The sequence below is a fragment of the Pollicipes pollicipes genome, unplaced genomic scaffold, assembly GCF_011947565.3.
Source record: "Pollicipes pollicipes isolate AB1234 unplaced genomic scaffold, Ppol_2.1 Scaffold_3447;HRSCAF=4054_pilon_pilon_pilon, whole genome shotgun sequence".
NCBI classification, from domain to species: domain Eukaryota; kingdom Metazoa; phylum Arthropoda; class Thecostraca; order Pollicipedomorpha; family Pollicipedidae; genus Pollicipes; species Pollicipes pollicipes.
The window spans coordinates 15163194-15174899 of NW_023596297.1; the positions used below are offsets into that span (position 1 = coordinate 15163194).

General features: G+C 53.1%; 1 protein-coding gene across 1 annotated transcript in view; it reads right to left on the bottom strand.

Annotated features, from left to right (window-relative positions):
* Nucleotides 1–5833: 5833 nt before the first annotated feature.
* LOC119092684 (uncharacterized) overlaps nucleotides 5834–11706 on the bottom strand; it is a 10177-nt gene continuing 4304 nt past the window's right edge. The window contains exons 2-3 of the mRNA XM_037215649.1: nucleotides 10580–11095; nucleotides 5834–7341 (exon numbers count right to left, since the gene is read on the bottom strand). Of these exons, the coding sequence (XP_037071544.1) occupies nucleotides 10586–11095 (510 nt within the window). The 3' untranslated portion in view covers nucleotides 5834–7341; nucleotides 10580–10585. The remainder of the gene's footprint in view (nucleotides 7342–10579; nucleotides 11096–11706) is intronic.

The following is an 11706-nucleotide window of genomic DNA, read 5'->3' on the forward strand; positions in this document are numbered from 1 at the left end:
TTGGCCGGTGGCGTCCTCCTCTGCCTTATCAAGGAGGTAGGGACGGAGCCCCGAATGTCAAAAGGCATCTTGCGTTGGTTGGGACCTTCTGACCAGAAGAGCGCTGGAACCGGGGGGAGGGGTAATCAAGGCATCACGCCTCCCCCTCCCAACTTGAAAGCTGGTGAGGGGTGATGCCCACCAACTTTATCGCGTAGTACTTATGTCGTGTTTAAGTTTTTCTATAGAAGTAATGTCGCGTGTAAGTGAAGACTGCATAAGCTTTTGCTACATAAGTGTTGCGCGGGAGTTAAGGAAACCAACGCTTTCATCCTCACATGGGCAGCAAACGTCACTTTACTGGGATTCCGCAACTAACATTCATGCATTCACACCGTATCATGCATGCTTGTCGCCGGCCGCATTAAAGGGGCGGGGGGCTACAGTGCAGTCACTACACACAGTCTGTACGTTATTCGCAACGATCAGACCCCTCAATTAATACGCGTTCGGGTGGGGGATCAAATTGCCCCCCCAAGGTTTTTCCAGAATGGTTTCCGAGCGGCGCGGCGCAGCCGCGGCAAATTTTACACATCTGTAAACATTTGAATGGCGGAAAGTTTAGTATAACAATTTTAGATGCACCTTGTAAGGCCGCTGACCTATGACAGATTAAAGTCAGGCCATGGTTTCAGCGAAGACAATTTCCAGGGAGTTGGTCAATCTAAAGGCAACAATGGAGTGTTAGAATAAACCATACATCTCTGAGGTGCTTTCTCAGACAACACAAATATTGAAGAAGCAAATTATATTGACCTAAGGTCAGGTATAAAGGTCAGACCAAAGTCAAAACCAACCTGTTTTATTGCCCTAGGGCTTGCTGTATGGGATAGTTTCTGGTGCTCATTTCAATTCGTTGATGTTTGTTTGCAGGATCCACATTATACATCTTCCATGGACCTCTTAGGAGTCAGTCAGGTGTCAGTTTAGGTCAATGACCTCTTAGATTATTGACCTATAATGACCCAGGTCAATATTTTGTTTTTAGGAACATACTGCCGAGCATAATCTTTGTCGCTTATTCAAATGCAAAACTCATAGCAGTCTTGCATTATTTTGATCACCACAATCTTCAAAGGGCTAAACGAGGTCACGGACCTTAAATAAGCATGCGACCTTTTACTTACAAACAGTTATCTAGGCTCTGGGGCACTTTGAAGACCAGCCTGGAATTTGATCTTGTTTGACCTTATTTGACCGGAAGGTCTGACTTAGGAACCTCAAACTTGGACCCACATGGGTTCACGCACAAGTCAACAGACCCTGTAAAATTATTGTATCTAGCTTTCTTAGCTTTCGAGATCTCAGCGGGGTCAAATCGACTCCCATCCGAGCGAAGGGTATCCAGTCGGCCACCCGGGCGCGTGTTAAGAGCGGAACCGTGCAGCCATACGCCTAGCGTACCTGGAAATTTATGCCCAGTAAATTGTAGCCATCTGGTGCAAGACTCACCGCGTCATCAACACGTAGTCTCCCTTTTTATCCTTTCTGAATAATACCGGAATCTCTCGTCAGCACGCCGAAATCCCATATCGGCTCATAGCACTCAGTCGCCGGTATCCCACATCGGCACAACGGAATCCCTAATCGGCTCATTTGCGCGAACCACGTCTTCTGGAGTCGCTAGACTGATTCTAACAAAGGCACCATCAGTGGCCAATGTACTGCCAGCGCTAAACGTCAGTTACCCCTGGTCATCTTAGCGAAACTCCCTCTGTGGCCACAAGCCGATTCACCAACGGAAAAATCAACCAGCTTTTCCAACAGCTCGACGCCCTTTTCCAGCTTTCACCCTCTGGGAATCGCAAGAAGGCAGCTGAAATGCGAATCTCACGTTTTGCGAGTCGCTAATCCACCAACGGCATCATACATGTGCTACTGCTACCCTCACTAGCGGCCAGCGACGTGTAAAAATGCGTCCCACCTCATCTGTGAGTCAAAGATAGATCGACCAACAGCCAACTTGTCAACTTCCGTGGGGAATGGGACCTTTCCACCCACGGCCAGACAACTGCCTACGCACCGCACAGGACTTTCTTCGTCGTTCCTCGCGAGGAGTCATTGCGCAATGCATCTTTGGTGCATTTAGCCCATCGTGATAAGGCTCATTCTATTGCACTCGTGGAAAATGCACAGCCGCCCAAAGCTTCACGCAATATCGGAACTAAGGGGATATTGACGTATAAATATGGACCCGACTGCGACGCGTCATGTCTTCCTGATTTAGTGCATTCCAGTAAGATCCAACAGAGCTCCATGACAATCCACAGTTTATAGAGTGTCATATGTACAGCACAGCCAGTACATGCACAATACATATGTATGCACAGCCGAAGCACCACATGTCAATGGTGCGGTCGATATGTCGACCCCATCGTACTAAAACCCAGGTAGTAGGCCAGCTGATAGGTAGTAGGTCAGCTGATAGGTACTACTACCTACCAGGTAGTGTGGCCACAGCTGCTACGTCGGGCTGGTGCATTAATTGTTTAACGTCGTTTTCTCTTGTGCATGCAGTGTTCTGGCAAAATCGACGGCCCGGCTCGTCGTGACGCTTGGTAACACGCAAGCGATAGTGTTGATGCCCCCCTCCCCTGGAGCGTGCAGAGCGATAGTAAAATTTGATAGCCTCTTCATTCATCAGGCATGGTGACACGCGGGCGCTAGTCCTTAATAATCTGGCAGTTTGCGACAGGCTCGGTGGCTTCCTGTTCACTGTTAAGGTAGAAGTATTATATCGCCAAATACCCCTCAGGACAATGGCGGTGAATGAACATACTCTTATGTAGAGCTACTTTAGTCGTTCTGAACGTGAATAAACAATTGACTGTGCCTGCGCCGAATCAACAAATTTGTTGGGAGCCAGCGGTGGTGTCGCTATCGACAATATGCCATTCACTGTGTTTACATTAAATGCCAGGACTAAAATAGCAGCAACGAATAGTTAACGTTGATGGCGTGAAAGCTTGGGGATAAATCCGCCGGATCCTCCGCTCTACTTCTCGACACTCATCACCAGCCGCCATTCAATGGAAGTTATCGACAATCAGTGATTATGTATGGCAATCTGCAATGATAAAACTGGAAGTCACTTAGCGGACGCGCAATTAAACAGCAAATCTCGCAACTTATCAACATGTTGCATGATTTATCGAGACCGTAGCATGTAAACATGAACATAGTGCACGACATATGCCAGAGCTGGAATAATGTGCCAGCACGTAATCTCAAAAACCTTACAGATCGCGTTTTCTTAAATTGTATAAACAGAGATAAAGAGGTTCGGTATCCCAGAGAATCGTCGAAAGGTCGGCGATTAATTATCTAAACTTACATGGTTAAAGGGATGCTACAGCACTCAATCCGTCACTGAGCGCCAGGCTGATGGGGGGCTCCTAGTTTTGACTCCTATGATTGTGACTCCCCACAATTGCCACTGTTTCTCCCTCATACCATTACTGTTTTTGCCTCTGACGGGTTCAGCGTTTTAAAAGGGCCGCCCTCTATTGACCGTCCTGACGCGCATGTCCGGAGCGAGTGCCCGGGCGTAAACAAAAACCGTACTCGCGTGTGGGAAAAAGCAGCGGGTGACCCGCGGCGGTAGGTACGCCGCGCGCCACATAAGTAATGACGGGTATAAGTTATTGCAGCGTAAGGTTTCGTCTTGAGCACTCATGTCGTGTATGTGTGTTTGCAGCTGAAGTAATATCTGCGTGTGAGTAAAAGTTGTAGAAGTTTTTGCAGTGGAAGTGATGTCGCGTATAAGTTACGTCTGTATAAGTTTTTACAGCGGAGGCAATGTCGCGTATATCTGATGTACCAACAATGCAGTGTATCAAGTCACATGTACTCTGTCCGGCTTCCCTCATAGTAGAATGTAGTCCGGTAGGTAAAAAGCTGGTTACCATCGCCGCGCGGCTTCGGCAAGGGCATCAGAAAGCCGTTTGGGCTTCAGTCCTGACCCATCACGGATTTGATGGGCTTGCTGACATGCGAATAGGGGAGAAAATGTCGTGCAAGTGCTTTGGACATGAAGAAAGCAAATTTGGAGAGGCAATTTTCATTCGTGATTCAAAATTATCCATGAACAAAAACGTCAGCACCTGGCCTTTCTTAGAGTAGCCAGAAACACTTGCTCGAAATGGACCTCAGCACACAATGTTTTGGGCGTCCTTGATTGCCCACGTGCGTTCATTTGCCATGATTTCTGACGTCCATGTGCTGCCATCTGTTTGCCCCCTGTGGCTACCACAGAATGGCCTGTTCTCACATGTACGAAATGTTTACGAAGGTAGGATGAACCAGCCTGTTAGAGCCAACCAGCCAGCCAACCAACACGAACCAGCCAGCCTGATGAACCAGCCTCGGTATATAAATTTTACATGAGACCTTCCTATAAACGTTTGACGCCCCTGATTCTGGTTAGGTTTTGAGCTACACGTTTTGGCTCGACATAAAACATAAATTTCGAGATTCACCTGAAGAGGGCATTTCTGCCCAAATGTAGTAAATTTTGCGACTTATTTATCGTACTTCACTCAAGTTTGAGCCAGCACTCAAGAGTGTACGGTATAATATTAAAAAAGGTACATAGTCTCGGAAACGGTCTGTCTGCTATAGATGAAAAAAAACATCGAAGGGAGCATCAAAGGCCCGCTGGCCTACCCAGACCAAAACTCGGAAACTCCTCAAGTTATGGGCAGAGTTGTGGTCCAAACTAAGAAAACCGAATCGCATTTCTTGCAAGCAAAACGTGAGGTCCCTTCTGGGATCTCGACCCCGGATGGAGACTTGAAAAGGAAAATCCGCTCCCACTCGCTCTCGCCTTTTCTTTTCATGCCCCAACCTCTTAACGTATTACCAATATACACAGCTGCCCAGGAGGCAATTTCCCTTGTAGATGTTCTCCTCCCATCCACCGCCTTCGTCTCCGCATTAGGCTGCTACCCTGACCAATCGTTAATGGATTTGTAATTGCTGGCTGTCAGAGGCGCGGCACAACAAAGAACGTCAGACTACTTTCAGCGATTACCGACGGCGGTTGCGCACTTCTTGACCTTCATCATGGATCTGAATGACACTTGCCACGGTCTAAACATCACGGATAGCCCTTTACGAAAAGTGAGCGGTCCATTGTAAGCACTGCATTTTAAATGCGGTGTGACGCGAGCCTTTACGAGGCCTCAGAGGCCTCTGTCGCCACCCACTCGCAAGACTAGTGTTGACTAACGACGCAGTGTTGTATCACCGGTATTTCTGCCCTTAGAGGAAAGGCCTGCGAGACAGAATGTTCGTATCTGAACCTCACTTTAGGACCCTTGCTCGTCTTTGATGAGGTCCAGTGGTGAGTATTATATAAGGACAATTGCCATTACACTGTTATTGAGCCCACGAAGAAGTAACGTCAGCAAACGCCATCTCAAAGTGTGTGTGTTCCCCATGCCGTTGCTGGGATTCCGGCAGATTGTTGTACACTGTTCCTGAATAATATGTCACAGCCTGCACCGTTTGCAGCCGCCTGTAGTGTCCGGTCGTCCCTCTCCTCGTTGACGGTTGACGTTGGCGGGCCTTGACCCGAACCCGTTCGCTGCCAGAGCAGCGGACTTTCTCTCGGACCGCCGCACGTCAACGCCAGAACGGTGCTGACACAGGCGCCAGGTCGGCCTTGCCGCCGCCGCCGTTACACGGCAAGAGCTCAGCGTCGTTACAGCGGACGCGAGCCGGCGCGGCCTGGGCCAGCCCTCTTTCGGGCCGCCGAGCACGGCTGGCAGAACGGAACAGACAAACGCGAGGAACAGGTCGGGCGTGTATTACCGCCACCACCGCACGACAAGCTCAGCGACGTCACAGGAGACACGGGTCGACGCGGCCTGGGTCGCTACGCAAGCTCCAGGGGCGGCCACGTTGGCGTCACGCACAGCCTACATACCATCACAACGTGATGTGACTCCTCTGCGCCGATTCCGTGACGCAGCAGTGTGTCGGTGGTGCCGCACGTACCGCCACGCGATTTTCCTTCGCAACGCCGAGCTGCTGCGCAGTGGCGTGCCGTGCCTACGCTGTCGCATGCATGCCCCCCCCCCCAAGTGGCGTGCGAGTATGCTCAGTCAATGAGGTCATGCACGTTACATACAGGCACACACACACACACACACACACACACACACACACACACACACACACACACACACACACACACACACACACACACACACACACACACACACACAGCAGCTTCCGCCGCAACGTCGTGAGCCCACACACAGCTCCACACAGCCTGTTGCGCCCTGCCCCGGCAGCGGGCCGCCCCGCCGGCTCGACGCTGACGTCGCTGACGGCGCGCCCACGCGTGCATGGTCCTCCCCACGCTCCCAGGTCCGGGCTCCGCCCCCACAGCGGGCGTCTCCCGCAGCGGGCGTCCCCAGCAGCGCTAGTCCGCAGTACAGCCCGGCGTCCGGATGCGTCCGCAGTCGGGCTCAGCACATCCGGCGGCCGATCCGCGCCACCTGCGCACGGCTGCCTCGGCAGACAGCTGGCGCGCAAAGCAGCAGGACGGGAGGGCCGGCTCAACATTCCGACGGAACCAGACGAGACTTCTTACATGCAGACGATGCGCGGCAATGCTGCTGTTGCGGCAAGCATTGCGCATCGGCCGGTGACACGGCTTTCAACAATAATCTAGGAATGACGATGCTCACCAGTCATTGTTTGGACAAGGGCTGTTTGCGTGCAGTTTCGCTCAATCAGTTAATCGAAAAGCGCTTGGGTGATTGAAGGGGAAAACCCAAGATCGAAATGCACTGGAAACCCACAAAACTGCAGGACGCCAACAGCAACCGGAAGGAAAATCGCAGGCACACGCGGTCTGGAATGTCAAGTTCATTCGAGGCGTCTGACGATAAATATGCACAAACAACACGTGCACGAACGCCGTGACAAGGAAGAAACACTTAGTGGCGTCTATGAGCTAGCACTGTAACGCCGGCTTTAGGCCGTGATGCTTTAGCCATCTTTTCGACGTGTTGTCGCTCTGTGGGATGACTGCCGCGCTATCAACCCACCATCCGATACCGCACAGGGAAGCTGATACATCCCCACGTGGGCCTAACACGCTCCTCTAGACGAGTCACGCAACTGCACTGTGGCCGAGGACTGGCCCCGTCGAAATCGTGCGGAGCTCGACGTGATCCGGGTGATGCTGTCTGGAGCATGCTCTTGCCCAGATGAAATCACACAAGGGCCTTGGATGACTGCTGCAACGGACTCAGCCGGGTGGAACGCACTGCCTCATATCAGCCACCACTGAAAGCACGGTAAATCACGGCTATAAAATACAGTTTGCATCGTGTGGCATCGGTTGCGCAGCATACGCTTCTTAGGAGGGAAACGGATCCCAAAATATCACATTCCGAAATGTGTCCTCACCTCATCCATGTGCGATTACATGGATGAGGTGAGGACCAGCCTATCACCAGTGATAACGATCATGGATTTCTTCTCAATATCCACCCGTGACACGATTCGGTAATATTCTAAACGCGCAAATAAAGTAGCAGTAGCACGACGCAGTCAACATACCTAAAAAAAGCATGGAAGGTAATGAACTCAGCAACCAGCGCGTTTCTGAATCCAGTGAGGATCCAGTGCAATGTCGGGGTCACTACAAAAACACTGCACCCGCCAATGCACCCTGTGTGTCAGCGCACGGACGTCGCGTTCTTGTCACGAACGACGACACGTCGAGACGGACTGATAAATACTGTTAACCCGCCCTTCCAGGACGTAAGGCCTGCTCGGTCCGCTGGCAATAGTTGGCTCACTGCCAGGACCGGCACAGTCACGAATTAACTTAGACACGGCATGCATAGGCCATAACGCAGCGCCGCCGGCGGCGCCGAATCCGCTCCACAAGGGCCGGGCCGCCCGCTATCTAAACCATCGCAGTCGTGCCTTCTTGCTCACGTTTAACGGCTGTGGCCCACGCCAGGCCGTGTAAGTGCACACGGACGGGTACCGAGCACGTGTACCAACAAGGGGGGAGGGGTTGTGACGAGGCGGCTCCCTGCTGTATACGATTTGAGAGACCGCGGGGGCTACAGCACATTGGGTCTCGTTTGCATCATGACGGAGCGGTCGCTCAAGACGAAGGTAACATGATCATCCCAGCGGACCTCACCAACATGTCAGCGATGTACATGACGGCCAGTGAGGAATTATTTAATCTGACTGTAATGACACAGAGTTCGAGGCGCATGCCAGAAGGCATCAACTCAATATTAACATCAACATCAACAAGGCATCAACAAGTCAGGACCGTCGAGGGACAAAGCCGGGCTTGCTTCAGGAGTGTCGATCGACAGAGCCAGGCTTGCTTTAGGAGCGTTGATGGACAAAATCAGGCTTGTTTCAGGAGCATCGCGGGACAAGGTCGGGCTTGCTTCAGGAGCGTCGAAGGACAAAGTCAAGCTTGTTTCTGCAGCGCCGAGGGACAAAGCCAAGCTTGTTTCTGGGGCGTCGAGGGCCAAAGCCACGCTGTTTTTAATGTCGTCGAGGGACAAAGCCAGGCTTGTTTTCTCCTAGGCAACTTTTATTACCGCTCCGAGGATATCTACAAAAAATCACTACACGCAGGAAAGAAGAGGGTAATTCCCGAGACCGACTGCGTTCCACGGGATTCAAATACGATTCAATGAAGTAGTGGATAGGCCGAGCGGGTACCCTGATATCGTGATGCGGTATTGTTGAGGACTATAGGCCTTCCGTGTCAGACAGGCAGGCGAATCATCGCCGATTTTTTGTCGGCGCCAAACGGGTTTATCGTCCGCTGGCATTCCACAGCCAGCTATGCTTGTGATTTTCCACAGATCATGCCAAAATATGAAAGTCATGAGGTGGACAAGCGATCTTGTCGGGTGATTGTCGGGATTTTGTGGCCATGCCGTGACGATGGGCGGTGGGCGGCAGGCGCTGAATTTCCGGGATGATAGCAATGTATGACTGCGGTAGTGTCCGTGGTTTCCGGGGTGACCAATGATATTTGCGGGAAGACTGACACCGCAGCCGTTGATCGCTGGCGAGCTGCACAAGGTGGAGTCTAACGTCCACTCTGTTCACTTGAGCGTCGGGACAGTCAAAGTAATGGCCAACGTCAGGAGAGCCATAATGGCACCGTAATGCGGTTAAAATAATGGCCAGCGTCAGAAGAGACAGAATGGTATCGCAGTGCGGTTAAAATAATGATGAAAACACGCGTCTCTCACCATCTTAGGGGGCATTGTCGGGCATATGCAGGCACGGAGCCAAAAAGAGCGCAGGGAGGGGCAGGCTAGGTGATGCGGATGAAGCCTCCTCACGCTCGTCAGGAGCGAGCGCATTTCCTTCGCCACAACACTAATGCATATAGTTCCGTGATATGGTGATTAGGAAAATTGTTTTGGCCTTACATCTCACTGGCTGCCATGGACAATGACATGTCACACTCAACAGCAGTAATTCAGGAAAAAGGTCAGAGGATCCAGAGCGTAAGCACTTGAAAGGGGCTGGGAATGGGTCTTTACCCCCTCCCCCGTCGCAAATCCCAACCGCACCCCTGGACACATAGCAAGCCATAACCTTATGGAAATCCACCTTCCAGATTCCTATGTGTGGTTCACGGCCGTGGTTGCACCTGCAAGCACGACAGCATGGAAGCAGAACATAAGTAAAGCTGCACATGTAAATTTGCGCACCCAACAAAATAATGATACGCCGTTAGAGATCGCCAACGAAACGACAAATTTGAGTCTTTGCAGGAGATGTTCGAGTCAGAATGTACACCCTCGTCCATCAAAGGTCCATCAGCCAAGCGGCACCTCACAGCCGGCGTTGGCCAAAGCTATCCGACTGCGGGTATTCCACAAGTGTTGCTGGCCAGCCCGCATGACATCAGCGAAGCGAGGAAGCGGTGCAAATGATCGTTGGAAGGAATATGCTTAGTCGCGCCTCTCTGGCCTTGGGTAATCCGGGCCAGCTCCGGGCGAGCTCGAGGCCCATTACTCCAAACGACTGTCTCGCCCCAGCTTATCACGGGCGTCGCCGCCGCTTACAACACTGGCGTGACAATACCCGCTCACAACACTGGCGTGACAACACCCGCTCACAACACTGGCGTGACGCAACACTGGCGTGACAACACCCGCTCACAACACTGGGTGACACCACCCGCTCACAACACTGGGTGACACCACCCGCTCACAACACGTGCGTGACAACACCCGCTCACAGAACTGGCATGACAACACCCGCTCACAACCCTGGCGTGACAACACCCGCTTACAACACTGGCGTGACAACACCCGCTTACAACACTGGCGTGACAGCGCCCGCTCACAACACTAGCGTGACAACACCCGCCCACAACACTAGCCTGAAAAGACCCGCTCACAACACGGCCGTGACAACACCCGCTCACAACAAGGCCGTGACAGCACCCGGATCCTCGACCAATCTGGATGCGGCGCTCAGCCGGCGTCTGCCACCAGCAACCGGTCGCGGAACTCACCTGGGCTTACCGGCGACCGCTGCCGCCCAGGAGGCTCTGCAGGTAGAGGATCTGCGCCAGCGCCCTGTTTCCGAGTGCGATCGACTTGGCGTCAGGCCGCCGCTCGGCGGCCAGCACGGCCGACGGCGAGCCGGGCCGGACCGTGGCGCGCCCCGACGCCAGCAGCGCGCGCTCCAGGCTGCGGTTGGCCTCCAGCTGGCGGTTGGCATCCTCCACGGCGCGCTGGTGCTGCTGGGGCGAAGCGTTGGCGAGGGCTGACGCCACATCCGAGAACGAGGTGGGACGGTAGACGCCGCGCCGCCGGAGCGCCGGGGGCCGCCGCGGCCCCAGCTCCTCCGTGCCCGACTCCGACTCGTAGGTGAAGGAGGAGCAGAAGCCGACGCCGACGACGTAGCAGGCTCTGCCGACCAGCTTTCCCTGCTGTGAGAGGTCCTCGCGGAGCTGGCAGGAGCAGGTGCGGATGCCACGCTGGCCGGCCGTCGGTGAGGCCACCGCCAGCAGCAGCAGCAGCAGGCTCTGCAACAGGGTCGGCCGGGTCAGTCTGGCGGCCCGGAGAGGCCCGCAGGGACCGCCGGTGGCCGAGCGCCGGCAGCTGGAGGAGGGCAGCACGTTCCGTGAGGTGGCGCCGGTAGCGGGTGACGAGGTCAGGGCTGGGACGTGAGCCTGATGAGGTCTGTTCAGCGGCGCAGCGTCAAGCAAACATTGCAAGGTCATCGCCAAAAATGTTTTCCAAGTGTTCAATCTTGTCGTAACTGGGGTTGATGCCATGCACAATGGAGAATGCGTCTAAGCAAGCACGCATAGTCACGTGCAGATAGTCAGTCGGCTTCATAGGTTGTCGTTAAATAGTTAGTCGGCTTGTGTAATTTTATGTTGGACAAGTAACGTAAGCTATTAACACATAGGCGCAGGGAACGCCTCAGAAAACGGGGGGACATGGGTTGGTGGTCGGCCATAAAGATTTTGAGAAAGATTCCTTTGATGCATCGCCGCAGGGTTAATGTCAAACATTCTCAAAAAGTTGAGGGCCATGGCTCCACTGGCTCCCTCTATTCGAACGCCCACACATGAGCAGATTCACGACCTGGCTCCGCAAAAACCGGGACCGCCAGAGGCGCCGCACGCCC